The sequence below is a fragment of the Nerophis ophidion genome, linkage group LG10, assembly GCF_033978795.1.
Source record: "Nerophis ophidion isolate RoL-2023_Sa linkage group LG10, RoL_Noph_v1.0, whole genome shotgun sequence".
NCBI classification, from domain to species: Eukaryota; Metazoa; Chordata; class Actinopteri; order Syngnathiformes; family Syngnathidae; genus Nerophis; species Nerophis ophidion.
The window spans coordinates 5,185,775-5,207,875 of record NC_084620.1 but is presented as its reverse complement, the minus strand read 5'-3'; the positions used below and the strand labels follow the sequence as shown (position 1 = coordinate 5,207,875).

The window sequence follows — 22,101 nt, the reverse complement described above, 5'->3', positions numbered from 1 at the left end:
TGTATTAAGATTATTGTGACCAGCAATATAAACTAGCGAAGCGAACTTAAACAGAAAATGGCAAAATATGTTACAGTATTTAGTCATCGTTGCTGTTTTTCTAGGAATAAAAAAATCGAATTTTTTTTATTTTGAAAGCGGAAGCTGACGTCAATTAAAACGATCAACGCGTACCCCCCAATGTGGCTGTAAAGTATACTTTTAAACAATTAAAAAACAACAATTATAATTACAACAATTACACTTACAATTAAATAAACAATTACTCCAAGACATTTCGTAATATTGTATTATGTATGATACAATATTACGAAATGTCTTAGAGTAATTGTCATTTGTCGTACCGAAGCATAAAACATCCGGTTTTGTTTTATTTTAGGATGAAGCTAATTTAACTGCTTAAACTTTGCTGAATCGTACCGTATTGTGAGCGTGTCACCTGTCAAACGTATAAGTAATCATAATGTGTCTTTCCAGTAGAATATGACGACATATGTTACATGATAATTTTTTTCTCATTATTGTGTAGTCCCCAGCATAGAGTATCCGGTTATGTATTATTTTGAAAGCTCCTACCGGAATCCCAGTGTTTTCTGCAAGTAAGCGTGACACCTGTCTGCACGCAGTGGCACCGGCCAGTGCGGAAGGTTCGGGGAGACAAACCGGATTAGGGCACCTCTACCTGGGGCAGAAAAGGTACCACCGCCCGGCCTGTCATTACCCGTAGCGAATAAGAGAGGACGCGGAAGGACTTTTATGTTTTTATTTTGTCTTCGCAGTGCTTCCCTTGAACCCGAAGGAGACACCGGGGGCTCCTCGAGCTTGACGCCAGCGAGCGGTGCGCGCCTGCGGTGTGGAAGGAAGGAAGGAAGGAGGGTGCTGGCGGTGCCTCAACACGGAGCACCTGGATGAGCGGGGAGTACCGGGAGCACCGCAACGCCGCGGGGACGAAACGCTCCTTTTCTTGGATGCCTCAACGCCGGTGAAGCAAGCGTGTACCAAGAGGGGTTGCTTTATGGAAGATTGTGGTCCTCTTCTGCCCGTCGTCGTGCACTTGTGTCCGGGATGGGGAAGGAGCAGGAGCTGCTGGAGGCCGCCCGCACTGGGAACGTGGCCGTGGTGGAGAAGCTGCTGAGCGGCAAGAGAGGCATCCTGGGCTCGGGCTCGGGTTCCATTCCGCTGCCCAACCTGCTGAGGTAAGCTGGTTCTGGTTCTGGGATCACTGCAGACAAAACATGTCAATCACATTATTGATCATTTCAAAAAGTTGGCTTTCATGTCCGTAAAACCAAAACAAAGTTCCATGTTAGGTGGACATTGTGATGCGGCCATTGTGCTTTCATGTCTCGGATGACAACAGAACATTCGACCTGAACTAGAACCTCAAAGCCTGTTGAGGTCATTTGTCGTCCTCCTCCCGGCCCTGCAGCGTCTCCTCACCTTTGCAGACCAGGTGATTAGGAGATGAAAGCGAGGCCCTCCAGAAAGCCCCCCGGGGCCAAAGGGACACTCCCAGACCCACCCGAGCGGCCCCAACTAGTCTGCTTTGGCCTTTCACGTTGAACACTCCTTTTTGCATCGACATATACACTTAAAATTACTGTTGTTATGGTGCAATACTGCTTAACTTCTTTTTACACTTGTGGGCTATTCAATTGATGGTGTCAGACCTTCCATCCATCCATCCATCCATTTTTCTACCGCTTATTCCCTTTTGGGGTCGCTGGCGCCTATCTCAGCTACAATCGGGCGGAAGGCAGGGTACACCCTGGACAAGTCGCCACCTCATCGCAGGGCCAACACAGATAGACAGACAACATTCACACTCACATTCACACACTAGGGCCACTTTAGTGTTGCCAATCAACCTATCCCCAGGTGCATGTCTTTGGAAGTGGGAGGAAGCCGGAGTACCCGGAGGGAACCCACGCATTCACGGGGAGAACATGCAAACTCCACACAGAAAGATCCAATCCTCTGCTAACAAAAACAGCAATTAAAGGCCTACTGAAACTCACTACTACCGACCACGTAGTCTGATAGTTTATATATCAATGATGAAATATTAACATTGCAACACATGCCAATACGGCCGCTTTAGTTGACTAAATTGCAATTTTAAATTTCGCGCTGAAGTATCCTGCTAAAACGTCGCGGTATGATGACGCGGGTGCGTTACGTCACGCATTGTAGAGGACATTTTGTTCCAGCACCGTTCACAGCTATAAGTTGTCTGTTTCCATCGCATAATTCCACAGTATTATGGACATCTGTGTTGCTGAATCTTTTGCAATTTGTTCAATGAATAATGGAGACATCAAAGAAGAAAGCTGTAGGTGGGAAGTGGTGTATTGCGGCAGCCTTTAGCAACACAAACACAGCCGGTGTTTCATTGTTTACATGTTTACCGAAAGATGACGGTGAAGCTTTACTATTGAACAGAGCGGTCAAGCGAACACAGTTGGATTGGACTACACACACAAAGTACAGTGTATTATGCAGCGATCATTTCATAAGGTTGTGTTTCGAAGAGGGTCCCTTGCGAAGGGCAGGGATGGGCATCGCCATCACTCGTCGCCTGGTGCTGAAGAAAGGTGCAGGGCCGACCTTCAGGTTGTACAGGTACGACCATATAATCTCACTAAAACACTAGTAACACAATAAGTAGTTAAGGGATTTTCCAGAATTATCGTAGTAAATTTTTCTAATAACATCTGAATCGCTCCCACTGTATAGTCTTTTTTTTGTTTATTACATTTTTTTCTAGTCCTTCACTCTCACTTTCCTCATCCACAAATCTTTCATCCTCACTCAAATAAATGGGGAAATCGTCGCTTTCTCGGTCCGAATCGCTCTCGCTGCTGGTGGCCATGATTGTCTCACTTTCCTCATCCACAAATCTTTCATCCTCGCTCAAAGTAATGGTGAAATCGTCGCTTTCTCGGTCCAAATCGCTCTCGCTGCTGGTGGCCGTGATTGTAAACAATGTTCAGATGTGAGGAGCTCCACAACCCGTGATGTCACGCGCATATCGTCTGCTACTTCCGGTACAGGCAAGGCTTTTTTTATTAGCACCAAAAGTTGCAAACTTTATCATTGATGTTCTCTACTAAATCCTTTCAGCAGAAATATGACAATATTGCGAAATGATCAAGTATGACACATAGAATGGACCTGCTATCCCCGTTTAAATAAGAAAATCTCATTTCAGTAGGCGTTTAATATTATTGTTGTTATGGTGCAATACTGCTTAACTTTTTTTTACACTTGTGGGCTATTCAATTGATGGCGTCAGACCAAGCCGCTGCTAACAAAAACAGCAATTAATAATAGCACTAAACAACATATGGCAAAGTACAAATGTCTGTGTATCTCTTTCAAAAAATTGATTAAAAAAGAGCCGCTTTGAAATCATGAGCACTTTTCTATATGAAAGTGATGCGTTTAATAAACAAAATTAAAATCTAGGTAGCGATCTGTGCGCCAGCTGCTAGGTAACGATCGGCTCGGTCGGGGTCAGCATGATAGTGATCAACTAGGTAGCGATTAGCCAGTTAGGATAGAATAGAATGCCAAAGTATTTAGTCAGCCACCGATTGTGCAAGTTCTGCCACTTAAAATGATGACAGAGGTCTGTAATTTTCATCATAGGTACACTTCAACTGTGAGAGACAGAATGTGGAAAAAATCCAGGAATTCACATTGTTGGAATTTAAAAACATTTATTTGTAAATTATGGTGGAAAATAAGTATTTGTAAACCATTCAAAGCTCTCACTGATGGAAGGAGGTCTTGGCTCAAAATCTCACGATACATGGCCCCATTCATTCTTTTCTTAACACGGATCAATCGTCCTGTCCCCTTAGCAGAAAAAACAGCCCCAAAGCATGATGTTTCCACCCCCATGCTTCACAGTAGTTTTGGTGTTCTTGGGATGCAACTCAGTATTCTTCTTCCTCCAAACACGACGAGTTGAGTTTATACCAAAAAGTTCTATTTTGCTTTCATCTGACCACATGACATTCTCCCAATCCTCTGCTGTATCATCCATGTATCCATTTTGGTATAAACTCAACTCGTCGTGTTTGGAGGAAGAAGAATACTGAGTTGCATCCCAAGAACACCACACCTACTGTGAAGCATGGGGGTGGAAACATCATGCTTTGGGGCTGTTTTTCTGCTAAGGGGACAGGATGATTGATCCGTGTTAAGGAAAGAATGAATGGGGCCATGTATCGTGAGATTTTGAGCCAAAACCTCCTTCCATCAGTGAGAGCTTTGAATGGTTGACCAAATACTTATTTTCCACCATAATTTACAAATAAATTCTTTAAAATTCCTTCAATGTGAATTCCTGGATTTTTTTTTTCACATTCTGTCTCTCACAGTTGAAGTGTACCTATGATGAAAATTACAGACCTCTGTCATCATTTTAAGTGGGAGAACTTGCACAATCGGTGGCTGACTAAATACTTTTTGCCCCACTGTATGTAGTTTTCTCATTTTCCTCGACTGGTGCACTAACATCATGTGGTTTATTTTTTTTACATAGAGTATGTCACATCATCTACAAAGATACAAATAATTGCTATTGCGACATCTAGTGGACACATGTAGAACAGCAATTTCTTTCATAAAAATGTTTTGCCTCTTTATACTTAGCGAACTTATCCCGCGGGCCAGATGAAACCTGTTCGCGGGCCGTATGTTTGACACCCCTGATCTAGTGGCTCCATCTCGTGGTACGCCGAAGAATCAATTAAATATTCGAACACAGTGTTACTGTTCAAACTGTATGTAATGTTACAGTGGCCAACAATGATGAAATATATACATGTTAAATACATTTTATGCCTTGTTTTTAATGAATATTTAGGCCTGCGACGCTACTGTATTTTAATGGTGGTCACTATGCTGGTACTTGGAGAGTCAAGTGTTTTCTGGAGTGATGCTCCGGGGGAAAAAGTTTGAGAACCACTGAGCTGAATATAAATATAATCAATATAAATCATACTTTGCCAGTTACTAGTTTTGTCTTGACTTTTATTTTTGAAAAAAATAACAACATTTAATAACGAATTTAAACACTTTAAATTGCTACTTAACTCTTGAGAAGATTTAAACAAAATAGCAAAAATAGTGATGATAGTGTAACAGCAGCGACTTGACCCTGGAACAGATTAATTCAATAATGATTATTTCCAGTTGGACAAAGTGTTCCAAACAGACTGTGTTGCAAATCGGATCTTTCAAGCTGTGGGTCTTTAGGTCCAGAACCACATCGGGCCACACACGTGTTTTTGTGCAGGCGAATAGCGAACGCTGGCCTACTGGGAATCAATGCATAGTTCTCCCATCTTAAGGCCTCTGAGCCATTGGCAGCATTCCTGAGTCATGAGGTTCCTCTTTTCACTGAAGGGAAAGGACTAAAAAAAAAAAACGTCAAGAGGGACTTCAACACACACACACACACGTAAGCGTACACGCACACACACACAGGATGCAGAGAAGATGATCTGTTGGCTATGACGCGCTCACTTTGTGGCGGTGAAAATGGATACGGGATGATGTCACTGCTGTTTGGTAAAGGGACATTTCCTTCTCCTGGGGTGCATGACCGCACCGCGGAGCGCTGGGATTCGAGCCCTCGCTTTCAACCATCATCTTATACTTGGCATTGAACGTCGACGCGTGATATGACAGGAAGTACCGGCTCACTGGGGCCCAATAATGACATCACTGGTTTGTTGGCTAACCATTAGCATTGGTAGCATCACTATAAGATAGTGTTATATGGCAGTGTTTCTTAACCATAAGCTTATTGTTGGACCACCTAAAAATATATATAACGGTTTCTCAGCTGTGTTCGGTGTGGGCGGTACTCAGTTGGAAAACACTTTTTCACCACTTGTGGCAGTAATGACAATCAAAAAAAGAGAAGTTACTTAAAGGCTTACTGAAACCCACTACTAGCGACCACGCAGTCTGATAGTTTATATATCAATGATGAAATATTAACATTGCAACACATGCCAATACGGCCTTTTTAGTTTACTAAATTGCAATTTTAAATTTCACGGCGTAATATCCGGCTGAAACGTCTCGGTATGACGACGCGTGCGCGTGACGTCACGGATTGTAGAGGAAATTTTGTTCCAGCATCGTTCCCTGCTTTTAAGTCGTCTGTTTTCATCGCAAAATTCCACAGTATTCTGGACATCTGTGTTGCTGAATCTTTTGCAATTTGTTCAATGAACAATGGAGACAACAAAGAAGAAAGCTGTAGGTGTGAAGCGGTGTATTGCGGCCGGCTTTAGCAACACAAACACAGCCGGTGTTTCATTGTTTACATTCCCAAAAGATGACAGTCAAGCTTTACTATGGAACAGAGATGTCAAGCGAACACGGTTGGATTAGACCACACACACAAAGTACAGTGTATTATGTGTATTAATAAAAAATATTTTACCATTCTGTATTCTGAAGGCGATCTATGTCGTGTGTTACTCCAGCATCAATATGCGTCCTCCTGACCGTCACCGTCAGCGTCGGGTTCAAAGCGGTATGGCTCTATTCCTTGTTGCATTTGGGCCTGGCCGAGTGGTCCTGCCACCCCCACAGCTGCCACGGCGCCTCTCACAGCATCTTCACTATCTGAATCGCTCCCACTGCGCTCTTGTCTTTTTTTTTTTTTTTCCCTAGTCCTTCACTCTCACTTTCCTCATCCACGAATCTTTCATCCTCGCTCAAATTAATGGGGAATTCGTCACTTTCTCGGTCCGAATCGCTCTCGCTGCTGGTGGCCATGATTGTAAACAATGTTCAGATGTGAGGAGCTCCACAACCCGTGACGTCACGCGCACATCGTGTCTGCTACTTCCGGTACAGGCAAGGCTTTTTTATCAGCACCATAAGTTGCGAATTTTATCATCGATGTTTTCTACTAAATCCTTTCAGCAAAAATATGACAATATCGCGAAATGATCAAGTATGACACATAGAATGGACCTTCTATCCCCGTTTGAATAAGAAAATCTCATTTCAGTAGGCCTTTAAATGCAAAAAATTATGACTAAAGTGGTGAAGCTGTGTTTTTATTTTCACTTCAATTTATGTAAGAAACCTACATTTATTGATATTCGAATAGATTAGATTAGATCAGATCAGGGGTGGGGAACCTATGGCTCTAGAGCCAGATGTGGCTCTTTTGATTACTGCATCTGGCTCTCAGATAAATCTTAGCTGACATTACTTAACACGATAAGTAATGAATAATTCCGCTGGTAATCACGATGTTAAAAATAACGTTCAAAATATAAAACATTCTCATGCATTTTAATCCATCCATCCGTTTCAACCGCACCTGGTCAAAAAATAACAATGTTATTAAAAATAATTAGAGTCTTATTATACTCTAAAAATGTTGGTTTTACTTAAAAAATGCACGCATTTAGTTATATTCAATGTTAAAAAATATGACATGGCTCTCACGGAAATACATTTTAAAATATTTGGCTTTTATGGCTCTCTCTGCCAAAAAGGTTCCCGACCCCTGGATTAGATAGTACTTTAATTATTCCGTCAGGAGAGTTCCTTCAGGAAAATTAAAATTTTCAGCACAATCCCATTCAAGATCAGACAAACATTACAGGGAGACAGAACAGGATCGCTGACGGGTCTGCCGGCTTCCAGCGCCCCTTACAAAAAAGATGAGATACAGGTAAACAAGGGTGGGGGGGATTGGGAGGAAAAAGATAGAAGATTAAAATACATTAAAAAATCAGTCTTAGCCTGGGCCCTGGAGAGGGGGTGCAGACTGAGGCCAAGGGAAAAAAACAACTCATAGCTATAGTACACATCCCTCTTCCATGTGTGTAAGAGGGAAACATCAAAGAACACAGAGGACATTAAAGACATTAAAGCAGAATTAAATTATATATTATTTATTTTGTTAGAATTTGTCTATTTCAGCACGGTATAATTGTTCCCTTCTTATGCAGTGTATTTGGTTAGTATTTATATTTCTAATCAGCCAGACCTAAGCCTGAGTTTTATGTGTTTTCAAAATTATTATCTTTGCCTTCAACACACGCTTTCATATCATTTGACCAGGTTGTAAAGTGAAAGTATAGTTAGATATCATTATTGACTATGTTTAAAATCAAGAGTAAGATGACTAATTCAGTTTTTATATATGAAGGGGCCCTTAGCTCAAAAAGGTTAAGAACTTTTCTATGGCAATGTTCAAAGGAGAAATAACAGCCTGGAGATTTAACGGTAAACGGTCATTTTTACAGTAGAAATAAATGAGCTACTGTTTTTCAATTTAAATAGACTAGAATAGAAAGTACTATATTGATCCCTGGGGGAAATTCAGCACCACAGTTTGCTCACAATAAACAATAATAATAAACAATATTTAACATATATTATATATATAATATATGAATAATATAAATATATTCTACATTTAAGTGCAGTCAAGGAACATGTGCATTATACAGTCTGATGGCTGTCGGTATGAAGGACCTCCTGTGTCGTTCCGTGTTACATTTTGGGAGTCTGAGCCTTCCATTGAACGTGCTCATTCTCTCCGCAAGGTCCGAGTGTAGTGGGTGGGAGGTGTTGTCCATAATGGCTAGGAGTTTTGCTAGACTTCTCCTCTCTGACACCACCACCAGAGACTCTAGCTCCCCTCCCACCACGTTACCGGCCTTCTCTACCAACTTGTCCAGTCTGTATGTGTCCCTCGCTCTCAGCCCGCTGCCCCAGCAAGCTACGGCGTACAAGAAGGCGCCCGCCACCACCGACTCGTAGAACATCTTCTACATCTTTAAAGTTGTGCACTGTAACTCAATCAATCAATCAATGTTTACTTATATAGCCCTAAATCACTAGTGTCTCAAAGGGCTGCACAAACCACCACGACATCCTTGGTAGGCCCACATAAGGGCAAGGAAAACTCACACCCAGTGGGACGTCGGTGACAATGATGACTATGAGAACCTTGGAGAGGAGGAAAGCAATGGATGTCGAGCGGGTCTAACATGACACTATGAAAGATCAATCCACAATGGATCCAACACAGTCGCGAGAGTCCAGTCCAAAGCGGATCCAACACAGCAGCGAGAGTCCCGTTCACAGCGGAGCCAGCAGGAAACCATCTCAAGTGGAGGCGGATCAGCAGCGCAGAGATGTCCCCAGCCGATACACAGGCAAGCAGTACATGGCCACCGGATCGGACCGGACCCCCTCCACAAGGGAGAGTGGGACATAGAAGAAAAAGAAAAGAAACGGCAGATCAACTGGTCTAAAAAGGGAGTCTATTTAAAGGCTAGAGTATACAAATGAGTTTTAAGGTGAGACTTAAATGCTTCTACTGAAGCTGTACTGTAAGTTATCTTCAGAACCCTGATGTGGGGTCTGAACCGAGGATGTCGTTGTGGCTTGTGCCGGGACAAGCGGTAGAAAATAGATGGATGATTGATTGATTAAAAAATCAGTAGATTTTATTGTGAAAAATTGGCTCCAACGATGGCCAACATTTTACTGTGAAAAAACAGTAGTACTGTTGTTTCCATTTAAAACAATGCACTGTAAAAAGCACTGTTTTTTACGGTAACAAAACATAAGTGGCAGCTCACTCGCCAGAATTTGTCTGTTAAAAAATAGTGGTGCCATTTTTGTTTACAGTAAGGCACTGCAAAAAGCAATATGCATTTTACAGTAAATATCTGGTGACTGAGCTGCCAGTTTTTCACTGTGAAAACATCTTTAAAAAAAATCCGTTTAGCTAAGGCTTAAGGAGCCGTGTTGATGTTTTTGCAGCCTCATTCATTAGCACGTCCTCGCGCTTAAACAGAATGACTCATCGCGTTCACGGGAAAGCCCGACGTGTTTTTTTCAAATCTGTCTTTTATGTGATGCTTACTCGCCGTTCCCTCCTCCCCTGCAAACAAACAACCCTTTAAGTGACTCCCGAGAGGGGATGAGCGCTCGCACTCCAGCACCGCCCGCTCTAATTGCCGCTCTCGCAGGCGCGATCGTGCTTTTTGTAAACCCCCCTTCCCCATGCATAGATAAAACATGGGTGTCACAGTGGCCGCGGTCAAAGGTCAAATGCTAGGAATGCGAGCCAAGAGTGTGTGACCGTTGATTGTTGTGCACTAGTGGGGAGGGGCCTGGATCTAAACTAGCTCATGCTAATAAATTATAAAAAAAAGTTCTGTAAATGTCAGACGTCTATTTTCGGACTACACAAAAATGACAGGCCGTTATATCGGAAGCAGGAAAGAGGCTAATATACCCGAAATTTGATATGATTCAATTGAAGTTGTCCCAAATAATCTTAAATGTCTGGTTCTTTTAACTCAAAAGCTGACAATTGTCATGATCCGTGGTTGTTTTGGACTCCTTTAGTTCCTGTTTGTGCGCCTCCTGAGTTTAGTCACCATGGTTACTTATGATTTTAACCTGCGTCTGTTGTTCGGGACACTCACCTGTTTGTCATCAAGAGACACTATTTAAGCCTGCCTTTGCTGATCACTCATCCTGGCTTCTCCGTTTGCTTCCCGCTGCTGTCACGTAAGATTTGTTAGTTCATGATTCTTTTTTTTTTTTAGCATAGTTAAAAAACACATAGCATTAATGCTAATGCTTTATTATTAGTCAAAAACATTGTATTTACAAAAACAAACTAGTAACTTAAAAAAAATATTTAGGCAGCAGTAGTGATTTTTTAGCATATAGTTAACAAACACAATATTTATGCTAATGCCATAGTATGAGTCATCAAAATATTTTATTTAAAATAATTTATTAACGGGACTGTCTTGATATCATTTTCAAACTAATGGGCAACAACTGCTGTGTAACAACATTTTACGTCGTGGCACAGTGGGAGAGTGGCCGTGCCCAACCCGAGGGGCCCTGGTTCAAATCCCACCTAGTACCAACCTCGTCACGTCCGTTGTGTCCTGAGCAAGACACTTCACCCTTGCTCCTGATGGGTGCTGGTTGGCGCCTTGCATGGCAGCTCCCTCCATCAGTGTGTGAATGTGTGTGTGAATGGGTGAATGTGGAAGTAGTGTCAAAGCGCTTTGAGTACCTTGAAGGTAGAAAAGCGCTATACAAGTACAACCCATTTATTTATTTATTTAAAGCACATTAAAGGCCGACTGAAATGAGATTTTCTTATTTAAACGGGGATAGCAGGTCCATTCTATGTGTCATACTTGATCATTTCGCGATATTGCCATATTTTTGCTGAAAGGATTTAGTAGAGAACATCGACGATAAAGTTTGCAACTTTTGGTCGCTAATAAAAAAGCCTTGCCTTTACCGAAAGTCGCAGACGATGACGTCACAAGGGTGAGGGCTCCTCACGTCTTCACATTGTTTATAATGGGAGCCTCCAGCAGCAAGAGCTATTCGGACTGAGAAAACGACAATTTCCCCATTAATTTGAGCGAGGATGAAAGATTCATGGATGATGATATTGATAGCGCAGGACTAGAAAAAAAAAAAAGGCGATTGCATTGGGACGGATTCAGATGTTTTTAGACACATTTACTAGGATAATTCTGGTAAATCCCTTATCTTTCTATTGTGTTGCTAGTGTTTTAGTGAGTTAAATAGTACCTGATAGTCGGAGGGGTGTGTCCACGGGTGTCTTGAGGCCAGTCTCTGAGGGAAGTCGACGGCAGCTGCATGGACGGCGCAAGCTCAGCTGATCTCCGGTAAGAGGCGACTTTTTACCACAATTTTCTCACCGAAACCTGTCGGTTGACAAGTGGTCGGGAACCATGTTCGCTTGACCGCTCTGATCCTTAGTAAAGCTTCACCTCCGGGAATTTTGAAACAAGGAAACACCGTGTGTTTGTGTGGCTAAAGGCTAAAGCTTCCCAACTCCATCTTTCTACTTTGACTTCTCCTTTATTAATTGAACAAATTGAAAAAGATTCAGCAACACAGATGTCCAGAATGCCTTCTCCAGGACTTGGAGAAGGCATTCAACCGTGTCCCTCGGGAAGTCCTGTGGGGAGTGCTCAGAGAGTATGGGGTATCGGACTGTATTATTGTGGCGGTCCACTCCCTGTACGATCAGTGCCAGAGCTTGGTTCGCATTGCCGGCAGTAAGTCGAACACATTTCCAGTGAGGGTTGGACTCCGTGAAATTGTAACACAATAAAGCTTGGATAACTCCTGTATCAAATAACAATTGATTCAGTCTGTTGCAATGCTTTAGAACTGAATAAATGCATGATGATTTTGGTGTATTCTTTTTTAATCATCCTGTGTATATATATATATATATATATATATATACATACATATATAGATATATGTGTCACCGATTCTGTTCATAACTTTTATGGACAGAATTTCTAGGCGCAGTCAAGGCGTTGAGGGGTTCCGGTTTGCTGGCCACGGGATTAGGTCTCTGCTTTTTGCAGATGATGTAGTCCTGATGGCTTCTTCTGACCGGGATCTTCAGCTCTCACTGGATCGGTTCGCAGTCGAGTGTGAAGCGACCGGAATGAGAATCAGCACCTCCAAGTCCGAGTCCATGGTTCTCGCCCGGAAAAGGGTGGAGTGCCATCTCCGGGTTGGGGAGGAGACCCTGCCCCAAGTGGAGGAGTTCAAGTACCTAGGAGTCTTGTTCACGAGTGAGGGAAGAGTGGATCGTGAGATGGACAGGCGGATCGGTGCGGCGTCTTCAGTAATGCGGACGTTGTATCGATCCGTTGTGGTGAAGAAGGAGCTGAGCCGGAAGGCAAAGCTCTCAATTTACCGGTCGATCTACGTTCCCATCCTCACCTATGCTCATGAGCTTTGGGTCATGACCGAAAGGATAAGATCACGGGTACAAGCGGCCGAAATGAGTTTCCTCCGCCGTGTGGCGGGTCTCTCCCTTAGAGATAGGGTGAGAAGCTCTGCCATCCGGGAGGAGCTCAACGTAAAGCCGCTGCTCCTGCACATCGAGAGGAGCCAGATGAGGTGGTTCGGGCATCTGGTCAGGATGCCACCCGAACGCCTCCCTAGGGAGGTGTTTAGGGCACGTCCAACCGGTAGGAGGCCACGGGGAAGACCCAGGACACGTTGGGAAGACTATGTCTCCCGGCTGGCCTGGGAACGCCTCGGGATCTCCCGGAAAGAGCTAGACGAAGTGGCTGGGGAGAGGGAAGTCTGGGTTTCCCTGCTTAGGCTGTTGCCCCCGCGACCCGACCTCGGATAAGCGGAAGATGATGGATAGATGTCCAGAATACTGTTTAATTGCGCGATGAAAAGAGACGACTTTTAGCCGTAAATGGTGCTGCGCTAATATTTCCCCTGCAACCCGGGACGTCACGCGTCATCATTCTGCAACGTTTTCAACAAGAAACTGCTGGAAATTAAAAATTGCAATTTAGTAAACTAAAAAGGCCGTATTGGCATGTGTTGCAATGTTAATATTTCATTATTGATATACAAACTATCAGACTGCGTGGTCGCTAGTAGTGGGTTTCAGTAGGCCTTTAAGAGGTTGATGTAGAAGACACTTCTTGCGTGCAGTTCCACATTGGGAGGTTTTCTACAGCCGCAAATTTTAATGTTTGTTTTTTTTGACTCATGTGAGACCAGTCTGATTGACGGATGGCACGACTTAAAGAGACGCCGCCACACCGGACGCATACGCGAAACGCCGCCCGCCCGGGCAGCCGTCGCGATAACGCCGACGCTCCCCGCCATACGAGCCTCGTCAGGTGAACTCATCACCGCGCTTCTCGCAGCGCCAAAGGTCGCAAAATGAAAAGTTTACGCTCCAGACGGCCGCGTTGGTGATTGATTGACGATGCCCTCGCCGCCACTGAGGCCGCTACCAGGAAGTGAATTACCTTGAGCTGACAGCGTCACTCAGCATCGACGCGCACGTGCACACACACGTGCACACACACGTGCACACACACGTGCACACACACGTGCACACACACGTGCACACACACGTGCACACACACGTGCTCCAATGAAGTTGACAGTTTTGCTAGAAAATACTGGAAAGCGTTTCCAAGGCGCTTTCGCAGTCGTGAAATATGAGCGAAATTAATCTTTTTTTAAAAAGAGACATCAAATATTCATCGGCTCCTTAACTGGCGAATGAAAAATGGAGCATAAATCATCTTCACTCGTGCACGTTGGTGTTATCCCTCCGTTTTGCGGCAGTGAAAACGGAGCATAGTGTTATTAGCGTGAAAAAAACCCATTATTTATGTCAACAACAAAGCGATTGTTGTTATTTAGATCAACTTGTTCCTCAGCTACTACCCTCAAAGGAAAGATGCTAAACGGGTATGATACACTGGTCAGCTGTGATCGTGAGAGACGTAATGTTTATGTCCGTGGGGGGTTGTGTTCTTTTTTTTGTCAGACCTTCTGGGGGTTTTGATTGATTGATTGATTGATACTTTTATTAGCAGATTGCACAGTACAGTACATATTCCGTACAATTGACCACTAAATGCTAACACCCGAATAAGTTTTTCAACTTGTTTAAGTCGGGGTCCACGTTATTCAATTCATGGTAATTCAGGGTCATCTTGTTTGCTGCCTAAACGGGCCGCTGCATTGATTAAAATCTGTTGTTTTTAATTTGATATACTGTGTACTCATATTTCCCATCAAGGAGGCCGGACAGTGTTTTGTTACATACTGATTTCCTTGTGACAATACACGCTTTTCCGTAGTACCGCCACCCGTCTATACTACGGATGCTTATGTACTGTTATGTCAGGCGCATTTGTCCTTTCCTCGCTGCCTGACTCAATGGGGAACTCCTGAGTTAGAATTATTGAGCTAGCAAATCTAGCAGCCCTCTTTTTCCAACACAACACTAAATGAGCGTGATAAAGCAGACCTGCAGAGGTATACTCATGTGTCGCTGCCTAAACGGGCTGCTGGGCAAAACAATAATGTTTTTTCCCCCCCCGCGATCTAGCAAACTGACTGTTATCAGGCTCATATTTCTTGTTAGGAAACTGGGCAAGACTTTTCCTTTTTCTTATACGTCATACCCGACTGTTTTATTCATGTTGTGTGTGAAAAAGCATGCTTTCCTTAATACCGATACCCACTTACTCTGCCGAGGCTCCTCCGTTCTGTGTCAGGTGTATGTGTCCCATTGTGGCACTCTACAAAGAATTTTTCACTCCTGACTCGACGGGTGGCACATCCAAAGTTAGCATTATTGAGTTATATTGAATATTTTGTTCCCCAATCTAGTAGACTGACAGGTGTAAGGCTCATATTTTCTAGTTAGGACATCACAAGGCCACAACTGCTTTTGTTTTCTTCCACTTCATACCCGACTAATTCATATATTTTTTGAAAGTGAAAATTCATACTTGCCTTCCTATTGATGCTCATGTACTGCTGCTATGTGTCAGGTCTATTGGTCCATTTGCAGCACTCTGTAAAGACTTCCTCTCTGCCACCTGACTTAACTGGGGGCGAGCTCTTGGGTAAGCATTATTGAGCTAGCGCCGTAGCCCCCTTTTTCCAACAAATGACACCCAAATGAGCATGATAAAGCAGACCTGCAGAGGTAAATTCACGCGTCGCTGCTTTAACGGGCTGCTCCCCCCCCCTCCCCCCCCCCCCCCTAATCTTGTGGACTGACTGTTGTCATGCTCATATTTCTTGTTAGGAAATCACTAGGTGAGACCTGCTTTTGTTTACATCCACCTCATACCCGACTGATTTAAAGGCCTACTGAAACCCACTACTACCGACCACCCAGTCTGGTAGTTTATATATCAATGATGAAATATTAACATTACAGCACATGCCAATACGGCCCTGCTATTAAGTCGTCTGTTTTCATCGCAAAATTCCACATTATTCTGGACATCTGTGTTGGTTAATCTTTTGCAATTTGTTCAATGAACAATAGAGACATCAAAGAAGAAAGCTGTAGGTGGGAAGCGGTGTATTGCTGCCAGCTTTAGCAACACAAACACAGCCGGTGTTTCATTGTTTACATTCCCGAAAGATGACAGTCAAGCTTTACTATGGAACAGAGATGTCAAGCGTACACGGTTGGATTGGACCACACACACAAAGTACAGTGTATTATGCAGCGATCATTTTGACTATTCTGTATTCTGAAGGCGATCTATGTCGTGTGCTACTCCAGCATCAATATCAGCAGTGTCCTCCTGACCGTCACCGTCAGCGTCGGGTTCAAAGCGGTATGGCTCTATCCCTTGTTGCGGTTGGGCCTGGCCGAGTGGTCCTGCCACCCCCATGGCGCCTCTTACAGCATCTTCCCTATCTGAATCGCTCCCACTGCCCACTAGTCTTTTATTTTTTTTTAATTTGTATTTATTTATTTATTTTTATTTTTTTATTTTTCTAGTCCGTCACTCTCACTTTCCTCATCCAAAAATCTTTCATCCTGGCTCAAATTACTGCTGGTGGCCATGATTGTAAACAATGTTCAGATGTGAGGAGCTCCACAACCCGTGACGTCACGCGCATTTTGTCTGATACTTCCGGTACAGGCAAGGCTTTTTTATCAGCACCAAAAGTTGCGAACTTTATCGTGGATGTTCTCTATTAAATCCTTTCAGCAAAAATATGGCAATATCGCGAAATGATGAAGTATGACCAGAGGTGGGTAGAGTAGCCAGAAATTGTACTCAAGTAAGAGTACTGTTACTTTAGAGATTTATTACTCAAGTAAAAGTAAGGAGTAGTCACCCAAATATTTACTTGAGTAAAAGTAAAAAGTATGTTGTGAAAAAACTACTCAAGTACTGAGTAACTGATGAGTAACCTGATTACGGCAACAAATAATGCACAAAAACATAAACATAGCAATGAGCCAATTCAGAGCCAGGAATATCTCTTAAGCGACTAAAACAATAATATATATTAAATAATAGTACATTAAAATAAAATTAAAAAAATGGCACATTGAGCCACAATAACTTAACAGCACCATAGCCTCAGTAGGCATTCATTGATTTGATTGATTGATTGATTGATTGATTAAAACTTGTATTAGTAGATTGCACAGTACAGTACATATTCTGTACAATTGACCACTAAATGGTAACACCCCAATAAGTTTTTCAACGTTTATCAATTACTTATTAATGACCAAGTCGAGGTGATTTACCTCATATATACATATACATACATACACATATCATTTATACACACACATATCATATATACACACACATATCATATATATATATACACATTTATATATACAGTATATAATTTATATTTATTTATTTTGCCGTTTTTGTTCACATGTTAAAGGTGTTTTAATGAATATACAAGCATGTTTAACTTATAGATTCCTATCTTTCATGAAGACAAGAATATAAGTTGGTGTATTACCTGATTCTGATGACTTGCATTGATTGGAATCAGACGTCCACGTTTTCAAATGGAGGAGAAAAAAAGTTCCTCTTTTCTGTCTAATACCACATGAAAGTCGTTGGTTTTTGGCATCTTATCTGTCCAGCTTCTTTATTCGTTTTTATACACTTTACAAGAAATATATTGGCGGCAAACTCCGTATCTTGCTAGCTTGTTTGCGCTGGCTTTCGTAGACTCTTATTTTGTTAACGCAGGCGCGATGAAGCGGCACTTTTATTGTGAAGACAGGAACTGTGCGATCAGTCTTTGGGCTTTTGACGGGAAGTACGGTTGAAATAAAAAGTGTCTTTTTTCCTTTACACTTTTGATTGATTGATTGAAACTTTTATTATTAGATTGCACAGTACGGTACATATTCCGTACAATTGACCACTAAATGGTAACACCCCAATACGTTTCTCAACTTGTTTAAGTCGGGTCATGTGACCGCCTGGCTCTGTTTGATTGGTCCAACGTCACCAGTGACTGCATGTGATTGGTGAAACGCAGGCATGCGTAGATTCTACTTTGAAGCTCTGTCATTAACCAAAACAAACATTAACAGATCGATGAAAAAAAAATAGCGAGTAGCGAGCTGAATGTAGATAAATGGAGCGGAGTAAAAGTAGCGTTTCTTCTCTATAAATATACTCAAGTAAAAGTAAAAGTATGTTGCATTAAAAACTACTCGTAGAAGTACAATTTATCCCAAAAGTTACTCAAGTAAAGGTAACGGAGAAAATGTAGCGCGTTACTACCCACCTCTGAGGATGACACATAGAATGGACCTGCTATCCCCGTTTAAATAAGAAAATCGCATTTCAGTAGGCCTTTAAGTATTGATTTATTTAAAAAAAATTTGATGTGACAAAGCATTGTTTCCTTACTAGAGCTGCTAATGCTCATACTGTCACGTGCAAGCCGTATTTGTACAATCGCAGCACTAAAAGTACTTTACGTACAAATGTATGAAAATACTTTCCCTGTCCTCACTGCCACTTGACTCAACGGGTATGTGGGGGGGTGGAGCTCCTTAGTTAGCAATATTGAGCTAGTGAGCACAGCGGACCCCTTTCTCAAACAAGTGACACCAAATGGGCATGATAAAAGCAAACCTGCAGAAGTAAATCCAGGCATCGACGCCTTAACGGGCTGTTGGACAGATCAATAAAGGATGCCCCCCCATGCCCCAAAATCTAACAAACTGACAAAATCAAAAGGAGACTCCTTTCTCAAACAAATGGCGCAAAACAGGCGTAAAAATAAAAAAAACACGTTGTTTATTATTTCCATCTATCAGACTGACAGTTACCAGGCTCACTGGGCCACATTTGTATTGTTAAACTTCATACCCGTTTTTTTTGTTTTTTTTTGGTCGATGTTGTGAAAGAAAACATGCTTTCCCTCGTACTTTCCGTACAGATGTTCACATTCCTTCTGTTGAGTGTCAGAGGCGTATATTTTTCAAGACTTTTCCCATCCTCTCCTCGCTGGCTGACTCAACGGGGAGACACTGGAGCTCCTGAGTAAGCATTCTTGAGCCAGAGAGCGCAGCAGCCCCCCCTGCAGGCTTTCAGCAGACACACGCACACAAAAAGACACCACACTAGCCGGATGCTTATTCCGTCATTTCGCGCATGCCCTTCCAGCGTCCTACCTCCTTCCTTTCTTCTCCTTGCCTTCACTTGGCTTTTGTTTAGGATTTCGTTATCTGGCAAAGAGGACGGCGAGGGGGGCGGTGGGTGGGGGGAAGCAATTACCTTCCCGATAACAAGCGGCTTACGGATTCTCTGCTCGGCAGCTCTCTCTTTCGGTCGTCTGCTTACCGACTCCACTTATCCATTTACTTTCAACAAAACTTTATTGACACACTTTTTGAACACTTGTGTTCGTCAACGCGAGTTACGGCGACTGGCTTAGAGACGGGGTCGTCTAAACTGCGCCCTCACGACCATCTCCCGATAGCGGTCCTTTTTGGTTAAATCAGGGGTGTCAAACTTGTTTCAGATCGGGGGCCACATGGAGAAAAATCTACTCCCAAGTTGATCGGACTTGTAAAATCACGGCACGATAACATAAAAACAAAGACAACTTCAGATTGTTTTCTTTCTTTAAAAGTAAAACAAGCACATTCTGAAAATGTACAAATCATAATGTTTTTTTAAAATAGATTGCAAATTAAGCGCTTTGACACTTTCCACATCCACCCATTCACACACTGATGGCGGGAGCTGCCATGCAAGGGCCTAACCACGACCCATCAGGAGCAAGGGTGAAGTGTCTTGCTCCAGGACACAACGTGTTGCGTTTACTAGTATTCTATCTTTATTTGTCGTTATTTATACTTTCCGAATAAATTATGTGATAATGTTCATCAGTCAACTCGTTGGTGTAAATTTTCAATCAATCAAGATAAAAAATTATATTAAAAAGCAAATTACAGGATATTTTTAATGTACTTTGCTCAATTTACTCGACTGGTGCACTGACATCATGTGTTTTTTTTGTTTTTTTTACACACCTAGCATCTACAAAGATACAAATAATTGCTATTGTGACATCTATAGGACACATTTACAACAGCAGTTTCTTTCATTCAAAAATTTCGGCTCATTTTTATACTTAGCAAACTCATCCTGCGGGACGGATGGAACCTGTTTGCGGGCCTGATCCAGCCCGCGGGCCGTACGTTTGACACCCCTGGGCACAGCCAGATGGAGAGGTAGCAGTATGACAGACCTCATAGTGAGCACCTCAAATTATTTATATTTATTACTTAGATTAGGGCTAAGGTTAAGGTTTTCATTGGGTATTAGTGCGACCCCTCAACTCCTTTTAAGGGGACGGGCAATATGTGCACTCGTATAGTTAGGAGCTGTAATAGATTTAATAGGTCATAATTTGCCACTTCAGTAGAATGCATGTCCACCTATGGCACTACAGAAAAAAACATTATGTGAGTTATGTATTTTGCTACGAAAAATGCTATGTGTGCAGGAATTTTCCAGCCTGGCGCTGGTTAGTTTTAATTTAACTGACTCCTCACCCGGGCTTGGTTAGTTAACCAAGCTGGACTCAAATAGTAGTGTATATTTCTGGAAAGAGTGAAGGCCGACCCTCCTCAGCAAGTCTGGTTTTCCCCAGAAAGAGGGCCAATTATCAATAAACGTTAGTCCCTGTTCTCTACAAAAACTAACAAGCCAGACTAATCTGCTATACCTCTCATCATTGCCTCTCGCAGGCAGGGGCCCAAAGACAAGTACTCGATACTGGGACACCTTATTAGCGAGATTACAAATCCTAGCTATGTTTTTCTTCGTAATCTCTGACTGTCTCATCCCCGTGTCATTATAGCAGGCGTGTACAACTATGTTCCCGCAGCTAGTGGTGCGATTAATCTGTTGTACGTGTTTACTAGACCTGTTGCGAGTCAGCTCCCTAAGACTAGCTTCAATGTCGGGTGCCCGGAATACACTTAATTATGACTGGTTTACTAAGCTGTATGTTCCGAGTGATGGAGTCCCCTATGACTAAGATGTGGTGTCTGGTAGGCTGGGGTGTAGGACTAGCTAAAGGGCTAAATCTATTATGCGTCTCAACCGGTTCACCATGGCTAGTAGGCCACTTTGGGCTGCTATAAACTGGGCTAATCGTGTCGCTACACCTAACGCTAGCAAACGTGTGCTCGGAGTCTAAAGTTACAAAAGGACTCTGCTAGCAGCAGCGTGAGGAGGCAGACGCCTTCGGAGCAGTTGGTTTGGACCGGGACTGCCATCTATTTGTGGCGGTGGCTTGTGGGCATACTTGCCAACCCTCCCGGATTTTCCAGAGACTCCCAAAATTCAGCGCCTCTCCCGAAAACCTCCCGGGACAAATTTTCTCCCGAAATTCAGGCGAAGCTGGAGGCCACGCCCCCTCCAGGTCCATGCGGACCGGAGTGACGTGTCGACAGCCTGTTTTCTCATCCGCTTTCCCACAGCGTGTCTGCCCAATGATGTTATAACTGTAGAAATATCGAGGGCGAGTTCTTGGTTTCTTATGTGGGTTTATTGTTGGGCAATTTCATTACCGTCCTCTCAGAGCGGCAACAACACACAACAACAGCAGTCCGTTTTCGTCTACCGTAAAGTAGTTTGTCTGCCGTAAACACTCTTAAACAGGACAATACTGCCATCTACTGTACATGCATATGGTTAGAAAATCAAGGATGGACAATTCAACCCTTAACTCAACAATGAATAGATGAGTGTTATGTGTGTGTAAATGTGTAAATAAATGAACACTGAAATTCAAGTATTTATTTTATTTATATATATATATATATATATATATATATATAACTTCATAACTTTTATGGACAGAATTTCTAGGCGCAGCCAAGGCGTTGAGGGGTTCCGGTTTGGTGGCCACGGGATTAGGTCTCTGCTTTTTGCAGATGATGTAGTCCTGATGGCTTCATCTGACCGGGATCTTCAGCTCTCACTGGATCAGTTCGCAGCCGAGTGTGAAGCGACCGGAATGAGAATCAGCACCTCCAAGTCCGAGTCCATGGTTCTCGCCCGGAAAAGGGTGGAGTGCCATCTCCGGGTTGGGGAGGAGACCCTGCCCCAAGTGGAGGAGTTCAAGTACCTAGGAGTCTTGTTCACGAGTGGGGGAAGAGTGGATCGTGAGATCGACAGGCGGATCGGTGCG

General features: G+C 43.0%; 1 protein-coding gene across 5 annotated transcripts in view; it reads left to right on the top strand.

The window, feature by feature from the left end:
- Positions 1-558: 558 nt before the first annotated feature.
- The window catches only part of anks1b (ankyrin repeat and sterile alpha motif domain containing 1B), a 385,802-nt gene continuing 364,259 nt past the window's right edge, over positions 559-22,101 (top strand). For 4 of the 5 annotated variants that reach the window (XM_061912134.1, XM_061912133.1, XM_061912135.1 and 1 more), the window contains exons 1-2: positions 560-696; positions 780-1,196. In XM_061912134.1, coding sequence (XP_061768118.1) covers positions 1,066-1,196 — 131 coding nt within the window. In that variant the 5' untranslated portion in view covers positions 560-696; positions 780-1,065. Of the gene's footprint in view, positions 697-779; positions 1,197-22,101 lie in introns of all 5 variants that reach the window. The other variant, XM_061912138.1, reaches the window with a different exon arrangement.